Below are 21,211 nucleotides of genomic sequence, written 5' to 3'. Positions count from 1 at the left end.
CAGGCAGCAAAGTCTGTAAGACTCTTATTTTAAATTAACCACAAGAAAACCAGAAGTGGCGCTGTGGCTCAAAGTGGTGGAATGCTGGTCCTGAGTTCAAGACCCATGACTGAAAAAAAATTAACTTCCTTAAAATTCAAGGAAGAGATAGGAGATTTAAGTACAGTTAAGTACTGTTTCTTTAAAAAAAATACAAAGTTTAACTCATCTTAAGCAAAACTTTATGTAAATCATTTTAAAGTCTTTTCAATTCGTTCTTTAAAAACAGACAGATTCAGAATCTCATTGCTTATACAACCACAGCACTTTCCTTTAAGCAGAGTGGGGAAAGAATGGGAAGGATGGGTCTTTACCATCACCTCCTAAGGTATTATAGTAAGTAAGCTGTCAAGCATATAGTTATACTCTAATTTTCTTGTCATTTTTCTGAACTTTTACACTAAGACACCCCCAACTGAAAATCTCACCACCTATCAGAATTACAAAGTATAGCTGAATTAAAGACACTGTCTGCTAAGATGAACAGATAATGCCTATGAGATGCTATTTGCTTTGATAGGCTAATTGCATGATAAGCAAAAATTCCATTATTACAAAGAGCACAGAATTAGCATGGAGAAGGTATATGAGTATTGTTATACTACTATAAAATGTGTTTTAAATAACTATATTCTTCTTTATAAAATCAATACTATATCTACCCACAGAATAGACTTACCATGGTAAAGTAAATCATTCAGGATACATAGCTGAGTCAAAAACAGGTTATTCTACTTATATTGAATGATTGGTTGAGTGGATAGGGACCAAAGAGGAAGACCAAGAAAGGAAGACAGATGTACTGCAGGAAGTTAGGAGTTCATTTCTCTCAGGAGACATTTCCTGTATGCTTTTACATTTTTCCTTCCTACATTTTCTTTTTTGTTTGTTTTTTGTTTTTGTTTTGCCAGTCCTAGGGCTTAAACTCAGGGCCTGGGAACTGTCTCTGAGCCTCTCTGTGCTCAAGGCTAGCACTCTACCACTTGAGCCACAGTGCCACTTCCAGCTTTTTCTGTTTATGTGGTACTGAGGAATCGAACCCAGGGCTTCATGTATGCAAGGCAAGGGCTCTACCACTAAGCAACATTACCAGCCCTGAAAGCATTTTCTTATATAATTTTTACACCAAAAATGGTATACTGGGAGGAAGGGGTGTCCATTGAGAGATTGAACAAAACAGTGGCTCAATCTTACACGGAGTAGGTAGTAACTAAGAAAAAGACAATTAGTTGTTCTATATTCAAAGAGGCTATAGCACTAAAAGGTGAGAAGGTTAACAGACTACAGCAAGTGCCAGCTTACAGGCAAAACAACTCACATATTCAGAGAGATGAAAGTTATGGAGCACACACTAACCGGCACCTATCTAAGTCAGGCTAGCCTCAAATCACAATCCTCTGGATTTAGTTAGGATTGCAAGCATGAGCCACTATGCCCAGGTTGGCGTGGTTTTCTGTAAGAGAGTCTTGCTAAGCAGTTCAAACTGGCCATGAACTTGTGATCCCATGTCAGTCAAGTGGTAAGATTACAATCATAGACACCATGACCAGTCAGAAGATGTTCTCAATCTCTCTGTTGATGGGTGCTATTTGCTAATCCTTTCTTTTACCAAAAATGCTTTCATCTGAGGCTCAGCTTTATGTGGGTTTCTCTCCAATTATAATCTCTGTCTGTTGGCTATATTCTAATAAGGAAAGTGAAAAGAAACCAGGAACTGATGGACAGCAGTGCCAAAGACAATGAGGGCTTCAGCCATGTTTCCACGCCTGGACACTCCTCCTTTGCTTTTGGCCTTCAAAGTTCTCTTCTATATTTGTAATCTTTGCTGTGTTTTAAAATAATATTTGGGGGGCTGGAAAGGTGGCTCAGTGGTAGAGCGCTTGTCTTGCATGCCTGAGGCCCTGGGTTCGATTCCTCAGCACCACATAAGCAAAAAGAAAAAAGCCGGAAGTGGTGCTGTGGCTCAAGTGGTAGAGTGCTAGCCTTGAACTAACTGAAGAGCTGAGGGACAGCACCCAGGCTCAGAGTTCAGGCCCCACAACCGGACCAAAAAATAAAAATTAAAAAAAAAATTAATTAATTAATTAAATAGTATTTGGTACATTTTATCTTCTTAGAATTTAAGAAGAATTAATTTAAACTGTGTAATTTAATTAAAATATACATTTGCCACCAATACACAGCCATTTATACGAAGATTATAAGGATGTTTACTAAGTTTAAAATATCCAATTTAGGATATAATACCTATTGATTATTGCTGTGTGTCTTAATACATTTCAATATTCACGCATTATGATCAACTATAGATTTGGTGAATTCTTACCTTTACTTTGGGTTTGGATGCAGGAATCACTTTTTTCTTTGCCCTAAAATAAAAGATTAAAATGAAGGCCATTCAATAGCAGTTATCATTCACTAGGAAATTATAACATATGACCTTATATGGGTAAATAATGGGTAAATAATTCCTCTGTCCTTTGGAAAGCTCTTTGAAGGAAGAAAGGACTATTTTTATTGCAATATTCTGCAACATTTTCTCCAACTTAGATTAGCTCAAAGAAAAGGCCACATAAATAGTAAGTGAAAAGTTATGAATACCAGTGAAAAGTAGATGAAGCACAGAAATTTTAAAAACTAAATATAACCAAGTGCTAGTGGCTTACACCTAAAATCCTAGCCACTCAAGGAGGCTGAGGATCTTAGTTCAAAGCCAGCCCAAGCAGGAAAGGCCCCATGAGATTCTTATTTCTATTAACCATCACAAAACCAGAAGTGGAACTGTGGCTCAAAGTGTTAAGAGTACTAGCCATGAGCGGAAAAGTTCAGGTATAGTGCCCAGGCCCTTAGTTCAAGACCCATGATTTAAAAAAAAAAAAGTAGGGTCTAATGGGTCAAGACAGATTGACAAAGTTACCTAAGAAGACTAACTTCAAGACTTGGCAAGAGTTTACCACTGTAGGAAGAGAATAGGTTCAAAGAACTCTAAGCTTGAATTAAGCCATAACAGAGGGGTGTAAATGCATTTTGAGTAACAAATGAGAAAGTCAAGTACATTCATAGGGGAGGAATCCTATAAGAAATGGAAACGAGTTTTTTTCATTGTTATTGTTTTTGTTTTCTTTTCTTTTTGTGTTGTTTGTTCATTTAATTGTCTTTGGGAGGGTAAGGGGAGTCACAGAAATGGAGGGACAAAGGGTGAACAAATGCAGCAGTTACTCACTAGGAAACTATGCCAAAAATGAACTATCCAACTTGTGAGTGGAGACAGGAAAGAAAAACTGGAAGTGAGGGAAGGGGTGACACGGTCCAAAAATAAATGTACTCATTACTTGATGTATATAGCTATAACCCCTCTAACATCACCTTTATAATTAACAATGAATTTTTTTCTTAGAAATCTTTTAGGCTCCACAGAAGAGCTTGCTGAATAATTGTTGAATAATTAAAAGACTGACAAGCTAAAATATCTCACCTTACTTGAATATTTCCACTTTGCTAAATTAAAATGTGGGCTAGTTGCTGGTAGCTCACACCTGTAATCCTAGCTACTCAGGAGACTGAAATCTGAAAATGGTGGTTCAAAGTCAGGGCAAGAAAGTCTATGAGACTCTCCACTTAGCTACCAAAAATGCCAGAAGTGGAGCTGTAGCTCAAGTGGTAGAACTCTAGCTTTGAACAAAAATGGGAAGTGGCACTGTGACTCAAGTGATAGAGCACTAGCCTTGAACTGAAGAGTTGAGGGACAGCACTCAGGTCCAGAGTTCAAGCCCCATGACCAACCTCTCCACCCCCCCAAAAAAAAAGGAGTAATAGAAAGTGTGAATAGGACAAAAATACATTTTACTCATATATAGAAATGTTGTAACAAACCTCATTGAATAACTAGAATTTAAATAAAAGGAAAAAATTGTCTGGAAGAAAAGCAGACACATACACACATACATACACACAATACAATTTTCAAAGTGTTTAGGCAACAGGGCCAGTCCACCAAATGCCCTCCATGCTCACCTATCCTATAGATTCCTACATTACGGTATAAACAAAAACAAAACACAAAGTTAGAATAATAAAGATTGTGTATATGATAAGAAGGGATAACACTAAGGCCTTATGTTTGCTAGGTGAGCCCTCTACTACTTGAGCCACAAGCCATGTCCTTGCTTTTCTTTTTAGTTTGAGATGAGGTCCTGCTAACTTTTGCCTTGGTAGTCCTTGAACTTCAATCCTCTTAACCTTTGCTTCTCAAGTAGCTAGATTATAGGCATGTGCTAACACGCCCAGCTACAGTGGAGCTATTTTTAAACTTTTGAGGGGAGTTGAGTGAGGTGAGCTCTAGGCAGGAGACTCACTCAAGTTCAGGAGCTCCAAGCCAGACTGAGAAACAAGATGAGACCTGTCTCAAAAAAAAGAAGCTAAATGAAGGAATCTATACAAAACAGTTACAGAACGAAAGACATTATGTTTTATAATGCCTATGTGGTTTTATAACTACAGGGAAATTAAAAGCTGCAAATATTATTAAATTATATGTATCTATATATAAATGTCTATCCTTATCCCATAAACTTGTAGTTGATGAGACCAAAGTGTCCAATAAGGAAGGGGGTGTAGTGGTGCATGATTTTAGTCCAAGCTATATCACAGGAAGCCAGGGCAGGAGAACAGTGTGAGCCCAGGAATTTTGAGACTGGACTGACCAACATAGTAAGACCCCATCTCAAAATAAAGCAAACCAAACAACTTGGCACAAAACAACAGTAAGAAAGGAAAGTGATAGACAACTCAATGGACCTTTGATGACACAACAAACAAACAGTTAAAATCTAGGGAAAAAATTAGAAAATCAACTTACGCTGGGTACCAGTGGCTAACTGGGTACCAGTTATGCAGGAGGCTGAGATATGAGGATCTCAGTTCAAAGCCTGTCAGAATAGTGAAGTCTACAAGACTCTATTTCTAATTAACCAGCAACAAAGCAAGACTAAAGATGTGGCTCAAGTGGTGACATCAGCCATACGTAAAAAGGTCCATCAAGAGTATAAGTCCTGGGCTGGGAAGGTGGCTCAGTGGTAGAGTGCTTGCCTTGCATGCATGAGGGCCTGGGTTCGATTCCTCAGCACCACATAAGCAGGAAGTGGCATTGTGGCTCAAGTGGTACAGTGCTAGCCTTGAGCTGAAGAGCTGAGGGACAGCGCCCAGGCCTAGAGTTCAAGCCCCATGACTGACAAAAAAACAAATAAATAAATAAAATAAAAAAATCAACTTATTATCAAAACTGTACACAAGGAGAGGAAGAATTCTGTAACTTCTGTGATGCTTCCCAAAAGGTAATCAGAGATCTTCGAATACTGAATACAGTACTCGGTAAATTCTTGATAATTTGTGCTATGTGTATTTGCATATTCTCTCTCTCTCTCTCTCTCTCTCTCTCTCTCTCTCTCTCTCTCTCTTTTTGTCGGTCGTGGGGCCTGAACTCTGGGCCTGGGCACTATCCCTTAGCTCTTCCTCTTCAGCTTATGGCTAGCGCTCTACCACTTGAGCCACAGCACCCACTTCCGGCTTTTTCCGCTTATGTGGTGCTGAGGAATTGAACCCAGGGCCTCATGCATGCAAGGCGAGCACTCTACCACTGAGCCACCTTCCCAGCCCTCTCTCTCTCTCTTTTGCTCTCTCTCTCTCTCTCTCTGTTTGCAGTAAAGGGCTTTAAACTTACGGCCTTATACTTGCTAGGAAGGTGTTCTATCACTTAAAAGCACAACTTGATTCCTGTCTGTTAGCTTTTGTCCAGGCAAGCCTGAACTATCATCCTCCTGTTTGCATTTCTCATGTAGCAAAGCCTGAGGAACTATTTCAATAGATTGATCTAAAGTCCCTAACAGGCAAATGACTTAAAAAAAAAAAAAAAAAAGACAGTAGTGCTGGCTATGGTAACTCATGTGAGCAACCCCAGTATTCAGGAAATTGAGGCAAATTGAGCTCAAATTCCAGACTAGCCTGGGCTAGGAAAAAAGGAAAAGTTGTATGATGAAAACTGCATAAAAACACCTAGTTTTTTTTTAAAAAAAGGAATGAAATCTGGGGTTGGCATTTACTCACGGAGCAGAAGTAAGATGATTATGTACACTCCGGCTTTCTTTAAAAAGCATTCTGAAAAAAAAAAAAAAAACACAAATGGTTATTCTTTTTAGTAGCAGATAATATAATTCACTTTTGTTTTACAGACAGGATCTTCATATATAGTTTAGGTTAGCCTTGAACTTACTATGTAGCTCTAAATGGTTTGAACTAATAACTTTCTTTCCACTTAGCCTCCAGAATGCTGGGATCACAGGTATTTATCACCACACCCAGCTTCATCTTTTAAATCACTTGATTTTTAATTGCTATTGTGTTTGATTTTCAATAGCTATTACTTGCTTATTTAAGAGTAAAAATTGTAATGGTTCAGTATAATCAATAATACATTTTATGGAGAGTTGATGTTATTGGTGTTTTTTTTTTTTTTTTGTCAGTTGTGGGGCTTGAACTTTGGGCCTGAGCGCTGTCCCTCAGCTCTTTAGCTCAAGGCTAGCGCTCTACCACTTGTTACAGCGCCACTTCCAGTTTTCTGGTGGTTTATTGGAGAAAAGAGTTTGTTTTCTGGTGGTTTACTGGAGATAAGTGTTTCACAGCCCCGAGGGCTCATATCTGTAATCCTAGCTACTCAGGAGGCTGAGATCTGAGGATGACGGTTCAAAGCCAGCCTGGGCAGGAAAGTTCTTTGAAACTCTTATCTCCAGAAAACTGGAAGTAGTGCTGTAGCTCAAGTGATAGAGTGCTAGCCTTGACCTGAAGAGCTGAAGGGACGGCACTCAGGCCCAGAGTTCAAGCTCCAAGACTGACAAACAAAAAAAGGTTTCTCGGACTTTCCTGCCTGGGCTGGCTTTGAACCGTGATCCTCAGATCTCAGCCTCCTGAGTAGCTAGGATTACAGGCGTGAGCCACTGGCGCCCAGCTATTATGGAGAGTTTTATCTCTTGCTTATTTGCTTGGTTGTTTCCCTTCCTATACTGAGGTTTGAACTCCGGGCCTCATGCTTGCTAGGCTATGCTACTGTTGAGTTACCCTACACTACCAATCCTTTTGAACACTGGCTGTTTTTGAAACAGGGTTTTTGTTCCAGCTTGAGAATGTGCCTGGGTTTTGATTCTTTTTTCTTTTTTTTTTTTGGGGGGGGGGGTCTGGTTGTGGGGCCTGAACTCTGGGCCTGGGCACTGTCCCTCAGCTCTTCAGCTCAAGGCTAGTGCTCTACCACTTGAGCCACAGCGCCACTTCCGGCTTTTTTCTTTTTGCTCATGTGGTGCTGAAGAATCAACCCAGGGCCTCATGCATGCAAGGTAAGCGCTCTACCACTGAGCCACCTTCCCAGCCCCTGGGTTTTGATTCTTATTTTAAGATTCCAACTTGGCAGGTATGAGCCACTGTGTATGTTCAGGCTTGCTTTGAATGGATCCTCTTGATCTCACTTCCTAAAGTAGCTGTGATTACAGGTCCCTAAAGTAGCTATGATTACAGGCAGGAGCCACTGGTATCATATTTTAACATCAACAGAAATGATTATTTTTGTTGCTATAATGGGACATTTTAAGATGAGTTAATAACCAAGTTTATTATAAAATTTTATAGTCTAAACTTTTGAGACTTCAAAGATGCCCACTTTGTTTTTGAAATATTCCTCTAGTACTACTTTCAAGAAAACCTAAGGCTGCCTCTCTTTTTTCTTATGCTCCCAAGCCTATATTCAATTTCTTATTTACATGTTACCCCATATAAAGTTTCCCAGCTAAGGTTTCAAACTATCAGCTCCCATCTCTTTTTTCACTATTAACAACAAATTGAGGCACAAACAAAAAGGTAGTAAACAAAGTATTTTCATGCCTATGCCCATCTGTTTATCTCTATGTCCACATGATTGTTTTCTCTTAAACTTTTTTTTTTGTGCCCGTCCTGAGCTTTTATGCTAGCCCTCTACCACTTGATCTAAAGCTCTACTTCAGGCTTTTTGGGGGGTAATTGGAGATAAGAGTCTCATGGACTTTTCTGATCAGACTGGCTTCAAACCATGATTCTCAGATCTTAGCTAGAATCATACACATTAGCCACCGGCACCTGGAAGTATTAAACTTTTTTTTCTTGGAAATACTAAGATTTGAACTAAGGGCCTTTTGTTTGATAATTAGGAACCCACCACTGAAGCCATGCCTCCAGTCATTTTGTCTTCTACTTTAAGTTTTCAAAGCAAAGATCATCTAACATAGGACGTTGAGCACATTGGGTTCTTAGCAAAATCAATATCATGTATGTCTGTGCATAGCAAAACAAGAAAGTAAAAGAGAATTTCAGAAATCACATTTCTTACCTCGCCTGCATCCAGCCCTTAGGCCACAATGGCTTCACCTCTGTCTCCATGAAGGATTTAAGATAATCCTCAGCAGACTGGCTTTTATTTGGCTCTAATTCATAGCATCCCAACTTGATCTTAACCAGGTTACACAACAAAGTTCTAAACAGATAAAAACAAACATATTTACATACAAATTTGAACACAAAACTGTAGAAAACTAAGGTTTTTTTTTTCTCTCTCTCACTTTTTTTTAGGTCTGGAACCAGAATTCTAACTCAGTACCTAACACTCTCACTTACTAGCTGGTGCTCTAACCCCTGAGCCATGCCTCCAACCCCAATGGTTGGTTATTTCCTTTCTCTCTTTTTGCAACAGATTTTTTTTTTAAGCACACAAATCTACAAGCAGTAATACAGAATATAAGCTGAAGAATGCAGACAACGGCATGACAATGAGTAATTCCTAACGTATATCATTCACTATATGACAGTCAAATCTCCATCATGAGGCAATTTCCCTCTTCACCTTTACTTAAGACGCCTGAGACTGACAGCTGTCTTTGTGGGGTATGAAAGATGGCTGGTTTACTTAAGTGTATTGAGACTGAATTTTATGAAACCAGTATGACTTACTCCATTATTAGATTAGCCTATAAAAAAGTATGAAAAGCTTTAGTACTCTAGACTAATTAGAACCAAATTAGCATTTCCTTGACTAATTTCTAGTTTGTTTCCAATCTATTTTTTCCATTTATACAGATTTTTTTGGTTATTGTTATTGGTCGTGGGGCTTGAACTCTGGGCTTGGGCACTGTCCCTGTACTCTTCAGCTCAAGGCGCAAGTGCTCTACCGCTTGAGCCACAGCGCCACTTCTGGTTTTCTAGTGGTTTTTATTGGAGGTAAGAGTCTCACGGACTTTCCTGCCTGGGCTGGCTTTGAACCATGGTCCTCAGATCTCAGTCTCCTGAGTAGCTAGGATTACAGGCATGAGCCTGGCACTCGGCTACTTTTCTTTCTTTTTTTTTTTTTTTTGGGTCCGGTTGTGGGGCTTGAACTCTGGGCCTGGCGCTGTCCCTCAGCTCTTCAGCTCAAGGCTAGCATTCTACCACTTGAGCCACAGCACCACTTCCGGCTTTTTTCTTTTTGCTTATGTGGTGCTGAGGAATCGAACCCCGGGCCTCGAGCATGCAAGGCAAGCGCTCTACCACTGAGCTACCTTCCCAGCCCCCGGCTACTTTTCTATACTATATATTTGGTCAGAAGTAAAGATGTTAAACTCTTACCTAATGGTGTCATCCCAGTGGAATTTCTTTCTTGGTCCAATAACACGTTTCCCTGGTTTCTCATCATCATCTTCCTCAGATCCATTCCTTTCTCGTTCTTCATCTGTTTGTAACCTAGAAAATGAAAGAAACATTTTATGAAGCAAAGTTGTTTTTCTTTTTCTTTGTTTTTGTGCCAGTACAAGAGTTTGAACTTAAAGCGTTACTCTCTCACTTGGTGGCACTCTACCATGAGTCATAACTCTAGTCCAACTTTTTTGGTAGTTAATCAGAAATGAAGTCTCGGGCTGGGAAGGTGGCTCAGTGGTAGAGCGCTTGCCTTGCATGCCTGAGGCCCTGAGTTCGATTCCTCAGCACCACATAAGCAAAAAGAAAAAAGCCGGAAGTGGCGCTGTGGCTCAAGTGGTAGAGTGCTAGCCTTGAGCTGAAGAGCTGAGGGACAGCACCCAGGCTGAGAGTTCAGGCCCCACGACCGGACCCAAAAAAAAAAAAAAAAAAAAGAAATGAAGTCTCACAAACTTTTTGGCTGGCTAGTTCCTTAACTGAGATCCTCACAAGTTAGCCTCTTGGGTGGCTAGGATTAAGGTGTGAGTCACTAGTGCCTAATGGAAGTAAAGTTGTAACCTAACATCGCTATAATATCCTGAATTGCTTACCTGAATGTAAACTTTAAACAGACTAGGGAATCTACCTTTCCATGTAATATCTTGAATTTGGATTGAGTTATAAAGTAGCTTGGTAAATAGGATCAAACTATAACATAAAGGCATAAACACTAGCCCCCAGCTAGTCAATTTGATCAACATATGAAATATCTGATCAGTGTTGGCTTTGTTGTGAGCCAGTCTGGGCTACAAAGCCTAGAGTGACCTGAAACTCTTGATCCCTATGCCTTAGCCTCCTGAGTATTGGGATTACAGGTATGCACCCCCAGATCAGACTTGAATTTTAGATCACACCCATACAAACCAAAGCCTTTTGCCTTTGATAGCAAAGCAATTATATGGGAAGTGATACGATATGTCAGTTAGAAAACATTCAATTAGGGGCTGGGAAGATGGCTCAGTGGTAGAGCGCTTGCCTTGCACACTTGAGGCCCTGGGTTCGATTCCTCAGCACCACATAAGCAAAAAGAAAAAAGCCGGAAGTGGTGCTGTGTCTCAAGTGGTAGAGCACTAGCCTGGAGCTGAAGAGCTGAGGGACAGCGCCCAGGCCCAGAGTTCAGGCCCCACAACTGGACCCCCACCCCCCCAAAAAAAGAAGAAAAAAACAACAACATTCAATTGTTGCATTCCAGTGGTGTATGTGTATTTCTACTTGAAGATAAATGACAACTTTACTTTAGACCAATCCTTTAAAGTTACAAGTGTTCTCTTAAAGCCAAATCCCATCCAAAGAGAAGAGGTAACATACTTGGCACACTTAGCTTGACTACGAGCCTGGCAGTCCTCTTGGTATTTAAATAGCTGTTCAGGCATGACATTGCTAACAGCCAGTTTCAGTTTTTGCAGAGGTTCTCTTAAGCGATCATCCTGAGGAAAAAACATACTAAAAGTTTTTTCAAGTATCTTACAGAATTTATTATATAAGCAGATTCTCAATAGATAAAACCTATATTTCACATATTGATAGACATTTGAAGTGTCAGCATATCCAAATATGGACATATTCTTCTAATTTTCCAAAGGCACACTGGGATATATAATTAGGATGATCGTATTTCCCAGTTTTCCAAGGGGAAAATATATAAATATACTGCTAACCCAGCATATTTTTTAATAGTGTCCATTATATTCTTTTTAAAAAATCTTTTAAATTTTATTGTAATTATGAAAGTGATGTACAGAGAGATGACAGTTCCATAAATCAGGTTCCTTCACAGTCTCCATCTATAACTTATAGGAACATTTTATAATACAAATAATTAAAATGAGAATGAAACCTACATTGTTCAGACTACTGGTTAATACCCACTATGATAAGGAAGCAATATGTAAAGAAGATACTACTCTGGAATACTAGAACAAAGTTTACATATTAGTACAAGGTTGAACTCAAGGCCTTACACTTCCATTTAAGTTGGTACTCCACAATTTGAGCCATACCTCTAGTCGAGCTTTTTTGCTGGTTAATTAGAGGTTGACTATCACAGACTTTCCTGTCTGGCTAGCTCCTATTATTCTTAGACTTACCTGGACATTGAGATGTAACTTTTTCAGACGTTTTACCAGTGTTTCTTTATTGCATGGCACAAACGCTTCAAGATGAGAGTAGACACCACTACGAATGACAGGGCCTAACTCTTGTAGCTGTAACTCAATGCTACCAAGAAAACCAACAAGAGAATTTCTTTTAGGTGACATCACATGAGCAAGCCAGCAAAGGCAGTGAATTTCTGTTCTCAATTAGTGTTCCTATCATTTCCCAGATAGGATTTTTCATAGAAATAAACCCTTTACCAAATATAACAAATATAATGATATAGAAAATTCTTTTAAGATTTTAGCTTAAGAGGAGGATCTATATGACACAAACAATCTGGAAATACGTTTGGTGATGAAGCAAAGTCTGTTTTGGGGTTGAGCATGCATGGTAACATTATTTTAACTAAAAGCTCATCTCTTTTTTAGAGATAATATGGCAACTTTCACATTAGACAGTTATACAGTTTTACTGAGTTTCTACAGGATTTTTTCTGAAAAAAAAAAAAAAAGTCTTCCTCCAAGTATGAACTAGTTTATCCTCTTTGTTTCTCTTATTGAACATGTATTATACTAGCCATGCATTTAAATAGTTTGCTTGATTTATTGTAATTTCAGTTTTCATTTCTACTTAGAAGTTAGGCTTTGAGACTAAATAAATGGTGATATTTGCATTCAGCCTAATATTTAAGAAAAAAGAAAGCAGCTTTTAACAGTTACATTCTTAGCAAGTCAAACCAATGAATAAATAAGATGTCTCTCAAAATGGAAGACACAATACCCTACAGATGTTACTACAGAAAGAAAACAGACGTTAATTTGAAAGTCAACATCAAACTGGCACTTTCAGCAACAAATTATGTCCAAAACGTTATATTATAGGAAAAGGTGCAAATAGTCTTAAGTACTTTTCATAACTATAAGACACATTCAAAAGCTTTGGGAGAAGAAAAGAAACCCTACAAGACCAAACATATCTACTACTTATTAAACTTCAAATTTTGAAAACATAAATGTGCAAAATTATGCTAAGAATTAGTCATCAAAAATTCTTGGTATTAGAGAAGCTAAATAGAAGACACAAAACAGAAAGAAGTTTATAAGTACGAGAGGGTCAAATGCAAGTGTTCAAATAGGAAACAATCATTACTCTCATGAGATCTATATATAAGCATTTGGCTGGATAACATGTGTTTAGATCTTTATTAAAGTCTAGACTTAGATTAGGAGGACTTCTAGAGCTTGCTTTGATATTAAAAGTTAGTTGAGCTGGGCACTGGTGGCGATTGCCTATAATCATAGTTACCCAGGAGGCTGAGATCTAAAGATTGTGATTTGCAGCTAGCTAAGGCAGAAAAATCCATGAGACTCTTTTCTTGAATTACCCACCAAAAAGGCAGACGTGGAGCTGTGGCTCAAGTAGTGGAGCAAAAAAGCTCAGGGATAGTGCCTAGGCCTGAGTTCAAGCTTCAGGACATACACTTTTAAGGGTGAAGGCTAAAAATGAAATAGAAATTCTCAATTTCTAAGAAATTCCTGGTAAGAATAGGCAGGCTCAATGACCTATTTATAGAAGCTAGTGGTTTTCACAAAACAAAATGAAAGTCACTGGTTTCCACAAAAGTCAATCCTCAGATAGTTGAAGAGTTGACTCCCTGAAGTGAAAGCAATGGTTGAGTCCCTTCACATTGAGATTCGAGTCAGTACTCATTCTGAAGCACCTGAAAGGAGCATGTGTAACAAAGAGACGACAGGTGGGTCTCATGTTAAGTGTTGAGTGTGATTTTAATACATGCCAAGCCAATTTGTTGAACAGAACTCTTGAGATGAATCAGAATCATAAGAGTATCATTTATTAACAACATGTACTTCAGGGCAAAAGGGAATAAAATCAAGTCAGTATGTTATATATTTGTTGACTCGGGTCAAATTCAATTACAAAAATATTTTTTCTTAAAGACTCCCTATTTCAACAGATTGATTTTTTTTTTCCTTGCTAGCACAAAGAAGCAATGTTGAGGTAAAATCAATATACCTCAATAATTTCCTTACTATCCCAAACAATCAATTCATGCCTTGGACTGAACAACTTAGTCCAGAAAGTGAAGCATTTTTGTTTAGACAGTGGGAAAAGAGGCTCAGAAGAGTAAGAGTGACTAAAAAGGGAGGAGGTGGGGGATGGGGGGACACTCAACATAAGAAGTTAGCATTAGTGAAATAAAAAACAGATGGGTTCCCTCAAAATATCTGTTTTACAATAGATAAGGAAAAATAAACAAAGACGTCTTAATGGAATGCCTACAGTTTGCTTATTTAAGATCCTATGTCCCAAGGAGAGTCTCCTGACTCTCCTAGGGGACAAGCAGTTGTTGCCTCTTATAAAAAAAAGTGAAATAAAAAAAAAAAAAGGGTCGACTTAATAACAAGAGAAAGAACAGATTTAGTACAGTTAAGGCTTTTGGGTGGAAAGAAAAAGAAAGGCTTGTAAGATCCCTGGCTGGGGAAACTGGGACAGCTCTGATGAGAAATGGCTGCACTGTTGATTGAGTCTGCAGTTTCAAAGAGGTACTAGGTAAAAGACAGCGGCACAAATAGGAAGCATTCAACCTGAAAATCCCTGGCTGAGATAAAGAAGAACAAGAATGAGAAGGTCCTCTGCCATCATATTAGCACACCAGGTTTTTGTTTTCTGAGTCCATTTGAGTTCAATAGGATAAAAGAATACAATTGATTACCTAATGAACTAATGAAACAATCAGTTCTTTTTATCAAAGTAAACTATCTCCATTATATGCTTAAAAGATAGGAATCATAGTATTAGAAACATTATTTTGCTGTGACTTACATAACACTATAACCAACAGAGTAAGCATATATTATCTTCATCAGAGGTATAAAACTGGCTCTTTTCCTCAGGATCACTTTTTGTATAGTTCTGCCTATAGCAATTATATACTTGATTCCTGTAACTACCAGTTAAACCTGGTAATCCAAATATAAAATATAATCTCTCTCTCTCTCTCTCTCTTCTCAGCATTTACTTTCTTCTAGCTTAACTCTGTCACCTTCAAATTACTTCTATCCTACCCAACAACCAGGATTTCTTCATTGAGCCCTAATTTCCATTTGGCCATAAATATGTATGTATGTGTATATATATATATACACACATATATATAATAACTTGTTTACTAGGTATCAATGGAATTATTTTCAAGTCTGAGTATAATAAAATGGAAAATTATACCAATTTATATAAATAGTTCATGCTTTAGTAAAGGCATTTTCCTCTAAGAAGAAATACATTTAAGTCCAGGTTACTATTCAACTGTATAGAAGTCAATTGCTCAGATAGCTTTAAATATTGGGAGCTTTAATTAGTATAAATGGCCCAGAAAAACCAACATGTGCAGACATGTAATTTTACTAAGAACAAATGTTAATTTTACAAGGCTGAAAAGGGAAGAGCGGATACCTAATAGCAGCATCTTCATCTCACAGGCCTACTGTACTGAGATAATTTCATCATTTTTTAATAAAAAATTACTTACTCCAGAAGAATATTATTCATATCCTGTGTAAAGAATTTTTTTCTTCCTTCTTCATCAAAAAGTTTGGCAGCCTAAAGAAACATAAGGCTGTTATTATGATTCATAATAAACAATGTTTCTGAGATGAACTATCAAATGAAACAAACTTTACATCAGTAGACTACTACATGAGTTGTGATCCAGAGTCAGGCAAAGTCATTTGAAAAATCTACACTGAACAAGAGATAATGTAAATCTGCTCCAGCTACCATGACAAATTACCACAAACTCGACAGCTTAAAACAATAGAAATTCATTCCAGTTGGAGGTACAAACTAACATCACTTGGGTGACATCAAGGTATCAGCTCCACGGCACTGTTTCCATGGGTGAAGAACAAGCTTTCCCAGAGTCTCCAGAAGGAGCACAGACCTGCGTACACCTCAATTTCAGTCAGATGATGCGGATTTTGGATTTTAAAACAAGAGAATAAATGTCTGTTGTTTTACGCCACCAAGTTTGTGGTAGAGAGCTCATCTCTCTCTCTTCCAGCTCGCGGTCCTCCTTGGTGATAGCTACAGTACTCCAGTCTTCAAAGCTGACATCTCCAGTCTCCGTGCTTTGCCTTCACATGGCCTTTTCCCTGTCTCCCTCTTCTAAGGATGCATATGATTTACATTTATGGTCCACAGCATAATCTCTCCATCCCAATTTCCCTAACCAAATCATACGAAAAAGACTGCCACCTTCCCTTTGCCATGAAAGGTAATATTCATAGGTTCCTCAGATGAGACAACAGGTACCCTTTGAAACCATCTTTCAGCCTATTATAGATAAAGTTATATGATGTAAGAATATGAATAAAAGATCAATCCCTATCAAGGTTAAAGGTCTAGAGAATCAAACAGAAAAGACATTTAGAAATATGGCAGCACAAAGAAATAGAAATCCAACCATGGAATCAACTCAAGTTGAAGCTGTAGACTTCTATGAGTAAACTAAATAGGTATGGGAATCTATTTAACATAAATCCAAGACAACAGACTCCATATATGAGTATGTCTTTTTTTTTTCCTGCTTATGTGGTGCTGAGGAATCGAACCCAGGGCCTCATGCATGCAAGGCAAGCGTTCTACCACTGAGCCACCTTCTCAGCCCATGACTATGTCTTTATGTTATGGATTTATGATAAGGTTCACAGAATTGTTGAGATTAGATTACTGATTAGGATCCATATTACTGACATTGAACTGTGCAGATAGGAGCAATAAAAATCATGTATGGAAAAAATTAGCCTTAGATATAATCAATTACAAAAAATTCACAATACAGTTAGAATCTCTAAGAGGACTTAAAAGCAGTGAATAAGTACAATAATATGGAATTGTGGCAACAAAGGATCATGTGTGTGTGTGTGTGTGTGTGTGTGTGTGTGTGTGTGTGTGTGTGCGCGCGCGCACCATTACTAGGGCTTGAACTCAGGGCATGGGTGCTGTCTTTTAGCTTTTTCTCTCAAGACTAGCACTCTATCCCTTGAGTTATAGCTCCACTTCTGGATTTTTGTGGACTAACTGGAGATGTCTCATAGGCTTTCCTGCTTTGGCAAGCTTTGAACTATAATCCTCAGATCTCAGTTTCCGGAGTAGCTAGAATTGATTATGACTGTGAGTCACCAGCACTAGATCTCAGCCTCCTGAGTAGCTACGATTACAGACATGAGCCACCAGCACCCAGCCTTAAAAAAGTTTTCCATAAGTCATTTAACTGAGGGTTAGCAAAGAGAAATAAAAAATATTTAGAAAGAAGCAATATGGACAACAAATCTGCATAGTCTGTTTTTAGATATACTCATTTTTACAAGTCATAAAAGGTATGAAACTGAGAGCTAAGGAATGATCTTTTTATGACGCATGTAGATCCTACCAAAATCCTAAAGGAACAGACATTTCCTTTGAATAATACAAAGTATACCCAAGCCAGGCGCCTGTGGCTCATGCCTGTAATCCTAGCTACTCAGGAGGCTGAGAGCAGAGGATCATGGTTCAAAGCCAGCCTGGGCAGGAAAGTCCGTGAGACTCTCATCTCCAATAAATCACTAGAAAAACCAGAAGTGGTGCTGTGGCTCAAGAGCTAGAGTGCTAGCCTTGAGCTGAAGAGCTGAGGGACAGTGCCTAGACCCAGAATTCAAACTCTACGACCAACAAAAAAAGAAAAAAGAAAGTATAACTAGGTATGGGTGGCTCATGCCTGTAATCCTAGCTACTAAGGAGGCTGAGATCTGAGGAATGCAGTTCAAAGCCAATGAGAGTGAGCAGACAAGTCTGTGATACTCTTATTTCCATTTAACCATTCAAAAACCAGAAGTAGAGCTGTGGCTCAAAGTAGGAGAATGCTAGCCTTGAGCAAAAGAGCTCAGACAGAGTACACAGGCCTTGAGTTCAAGGCCCATAACCAACAGCAACAACAAAAAAAGTATAAATGCAATTTTAAAGTTTATAAGCCTAAAAGCTTTAATATGATCTAGTTATAGGAAATTAGATTTAGTCACCTAGTAATCACAAGTGTGTATGTATATAAACAAATGTATCCCGTAACATTGTCCTGGCTCTACTTTGATATACTAGGATTTCTATTTCATTCCATTTTTTAAAATTTGCTTTTTACCTAATAAGGTGATTTCACTAATTGATGAACTTTAAAATGTCTCAAGACCTACAATTTATTTACTTGTAGCATGTGTGATCTATCTCAGGATCTTCAATATGCTAAGCAAGTGGCCTAGCACTGAATTCACCCCAGTTCCCAACCCACAATTTTAAAAACAAGACTGTTTTTTTCTATTCTGTTTACTAAAGGATAAGGCCCTTTAGGGTAGGGCGATAAGTTAATTTTGTATTCTCACATTCCATTATGTACTTTATACTTAGTACCATGTATGATTCATGTAGAGACAAAGACATTGGTATTATAGATGCATCTCACAATCAAGACTCCTAAACCATGAAATGCCCTGAGTCTGACTTCTAGGAAGTTGTAGATGCATGATTTAGACTGAAGTATTCTGATGGCCACTGTGTAATACAGCTATCTAACCCAAAGAAATTGGTTTACTGCAGCCAGCCTGGATGCTACTTAACAGCAAGGAAAAAAAATTGACCAAGTGTATCACTAAGGAAGGAGTAAACACTAATTAGATGAGCTTAAGGATTCTGTTGTTATTACTATTTCCCACCTTTAACCAGTTGTCCACTAGAAATAAAGAATGTTTAAATCTGAATACTCTGCCATAGTCATTTGGGAAAAATCTACTGGTGAAATTAAAAAATGGGGCTCATTTTAAGACCCATAAGACGTAGAACAATGAAGCGGGCATGCTGGTGGCTCATGCCTGTAATCCTCGTTACTCAGGAGGCTGAAATCCTAAGCATTGTAGTTCAAAGCCAGCCCTGGCAGGAAAATCCATGAGACTCTTATCTTCAATTAACCACCAAAAACAAAGCAAAACAAAACAAAAAACCTGGAAGTGGCACTGTGGCTCAAGTAAGTGGTAGAGCGCTAGCCTTGAGCTGAAGAGCTCAGGGACAGTGCCCAGGCCGAGTTCAAGCCTCATGACTAACAACAACAACAAAAGATGTAAAACAATGAGAAAACACACTTACTAAATTTGAGAAAGCCATATGCTGACTTGTCAATATACCAAATTATTTGAAGATTTCACATACTACAAATTTCTGAGACATGCTTCTTAGATGGGACAGAGATATGTAGGAAGAAAACCAGAATGAAAAATAAGCATCAAGAAAGGGAATCAAAAACAGTCAGGAGAGTCAGGCACTGGTGGCTCATGCCTGTGATCCTAGCTACTCAGGAGACTGAGATCTGAGGATTGCGGTTCAAAGCCAGCCCCAGCAGTCAAGTCCATGAGACTCTTATCTCCAATAAACCACCAGAAAACCAGAAGTGATGCTGTGGCTCAAGTGGTAGAGTGCTATAGCACCCAGGCCCAGAGTTCAAGACCCATAACCAAAAACAAAACAAAACAAAACAAAACAAAAAAACAGTCAGGAGATTCAACAAGAACATTACACAGTAAGAAAAGATCAAGAAGAATCTTTTTATTAAACTCATGAGCATTTGAACTGAAGATGAATACTTATCTCCTGGAAAAAGCATCATTCCTCAAAGAAAAATATGGAATATTCACAGGTATCAAGTAAATGAAATCTTTTTTTTTTTTTTGGTCAGTCATGGGGCTTGAATTCTGGGCTTGGGCGCTGTCCCTCAGCTCTTCAGCTCAAGGCGAGCACTCTACCACTTAAGCTATAGCAGGAGTCTCACGGTCTTTCCTGACCAGGCTGGCTTTGAACCTCGATCCTCAGATCTCAGCCTCCTGAGTAGCTAGGATTACAGGCGTGAGCCACCAGCGCCCGGTTGAAATTAATCTTAAAAGCTAAGGAAGAAGTTATATTAATTCTAGCATGGCTACTACAAGACAGACATATTTTGGTATGTCATAGGGTTACAAGAATGGAACATAAAGTGGTAGAGCGCTCGCCTTGAGCTGAAGAGCTGAGAGACAGCGCCCAGGTCCAGAGTTCAAGCCCCACAACCGACCAAAAAAAAAAAGAATGGAACATACTCATCACTATGAAAGAAGTGCAAAGTAAGAACAAAAAGTATATAGCTCAGTAAGTCATATGGAAGCCATGAAGCACCACAATCCTGGCTTTAAATCCTGATTTGGAACTGGCTCAGCTACCTAAAATTTATGTGAATGTAGGCACAGATAGCACGCCTGTAATCCTATCTACCCAGGAAGCTGATATATGAGGATTATAGTTGGAAGTCAGTCTGGCAAGAAACCCCTGAAGAATCTTATCTCCATTTAACTATCAAAGAGCTGGAATTAGAGCTGTGGCTTAAGTGAAATGGCAGAGTGCTAGCTTTGAACACAAAAGCCCAGAATTAGGGTCCAGACCCTGAGGTCAAATCCCAGTACTGGCACAAAAAAATTTTACATGAATCAAAAAGCATACAAAAAAAAAAAACAGCAGGGGCTGGGAAGGTGGCTCAGTGGTAGAGCACTTGCCTTGCATGGATGAGGCACTGGGTTCGATTCCTCAGTACCACATAAAGCAAAAAGAAAAAAAGCCGAAGTGGCACTGTGGCTCAAGTGGTACAGCACTAGCCTTGAGCTGAAGAGCTGAAGGACAGCGCCCAGGTCCAGAGTGCAGACTCCACCACCAGACCAAAAAACAAAACAAAACAAACAAAAACAGCAAAAATTAAGGTAAACTCATTACTACAAAAGAAATGTTGGCAATGAGACATTTTTCCCCCCAGTCCTGAGGCTTGAACTCAGGGTGTGGGCACTGTCCCAGAGCTTCTTTTTGCGAGCAACAGTGTCACTTCTGTTTTTTTCTTTTTTTTTTTTTTTTTTGGGTCCGGTCGTGGGGCCTGAACTCTGGGCCTGGGCGCTGTCCCTCAGCTCTTTAGCTCAAGGCTAGCACTCTACCACTTGAGCCACAGCGTCACTTCCGGCTTTTTTCTTTTTGCTTATGTGGTGCTGAGGAATCGAACCCAGGGCCTCAGGCATGCAAGGCAAGCGCTCTACCACTGAGCCACCTTCCCAGCCCCCAGCTTTTTTCATTTTGTTTATGTGGTGCTGAGGAATCGAACCCAGGGCCTCATGAATGCAAAGCAAGCGCTCTACCACTGAGCCACCTTCCCAGCCCAAGAGGGTGATTCTTAACTGAGAATCATCACAAT

The 21,211-nt window shown here is 39.0% G+C and overlaps 1 protein-coding gene across 2 annotated transcripts in view; it reads right to left on the bottom strand.

Annotated features, from left to right (window-relative positions):
• Positions 1–21,211, bottom strand: part of Ubn2 (ubinuclein 2) — an 83,239-nt gene that overhangs the window by 29,942 nt on the left and 32,086 nt on the right. For both annotated transcript variants that reach the window (XM_069996882.1, XM_069996883.1), the window contains exons 7-13: positions 15,464–15,534; positions 11,904–12,033; positions 11,125–11,243; positions 9,712–9,825; positions 8,444–8,587; positions 6,142–6,192; positions 2,366–2,408 (exon numbers count right to left, since the gene is read on the bottom strand). In XM_069996882.1, the coding sequence (XP_069852983.1) occupies positions 2,366–2,408; positions 6,142–6,192; positions 8,444–8,587; positions 9,712–9,825; positions 11,125–11,243; positions 11,904–12,033; positions 15,464–15,534 (672 nt within the window). The remainder of the gene's footprint in view (positions 1–2,365; positions 2,409–6,141; positions 6,193–8,443; positions 8,588–9,711; positions 9,826–11,124; positions 11,244–11,903; positions 12,034–15,463; positions 15,535–21,211) is intronic.

The sequence above is a fragment of the Dipodomys merriami genome, unplaced genomic scaffold, assembly GCF_024711535.1.
Source record: "Dipodomys merriami isolate MVZ:Mamm:240054 unplaced genomic scaffold, mDipMer1.0.p SCAF_5, whole genome shotgun sequence".
Lineage (NCBI taxonomy): Eukaryota > Metazoa > Chordata > Mammalia > Rodentia > Heteromyidae > Dipodomys > Dipodomys merriami.
Note: the sequence above shows the minus strand (reverse complement) of the source record. Positions and strands in the feature narration are given on the sequence as shown.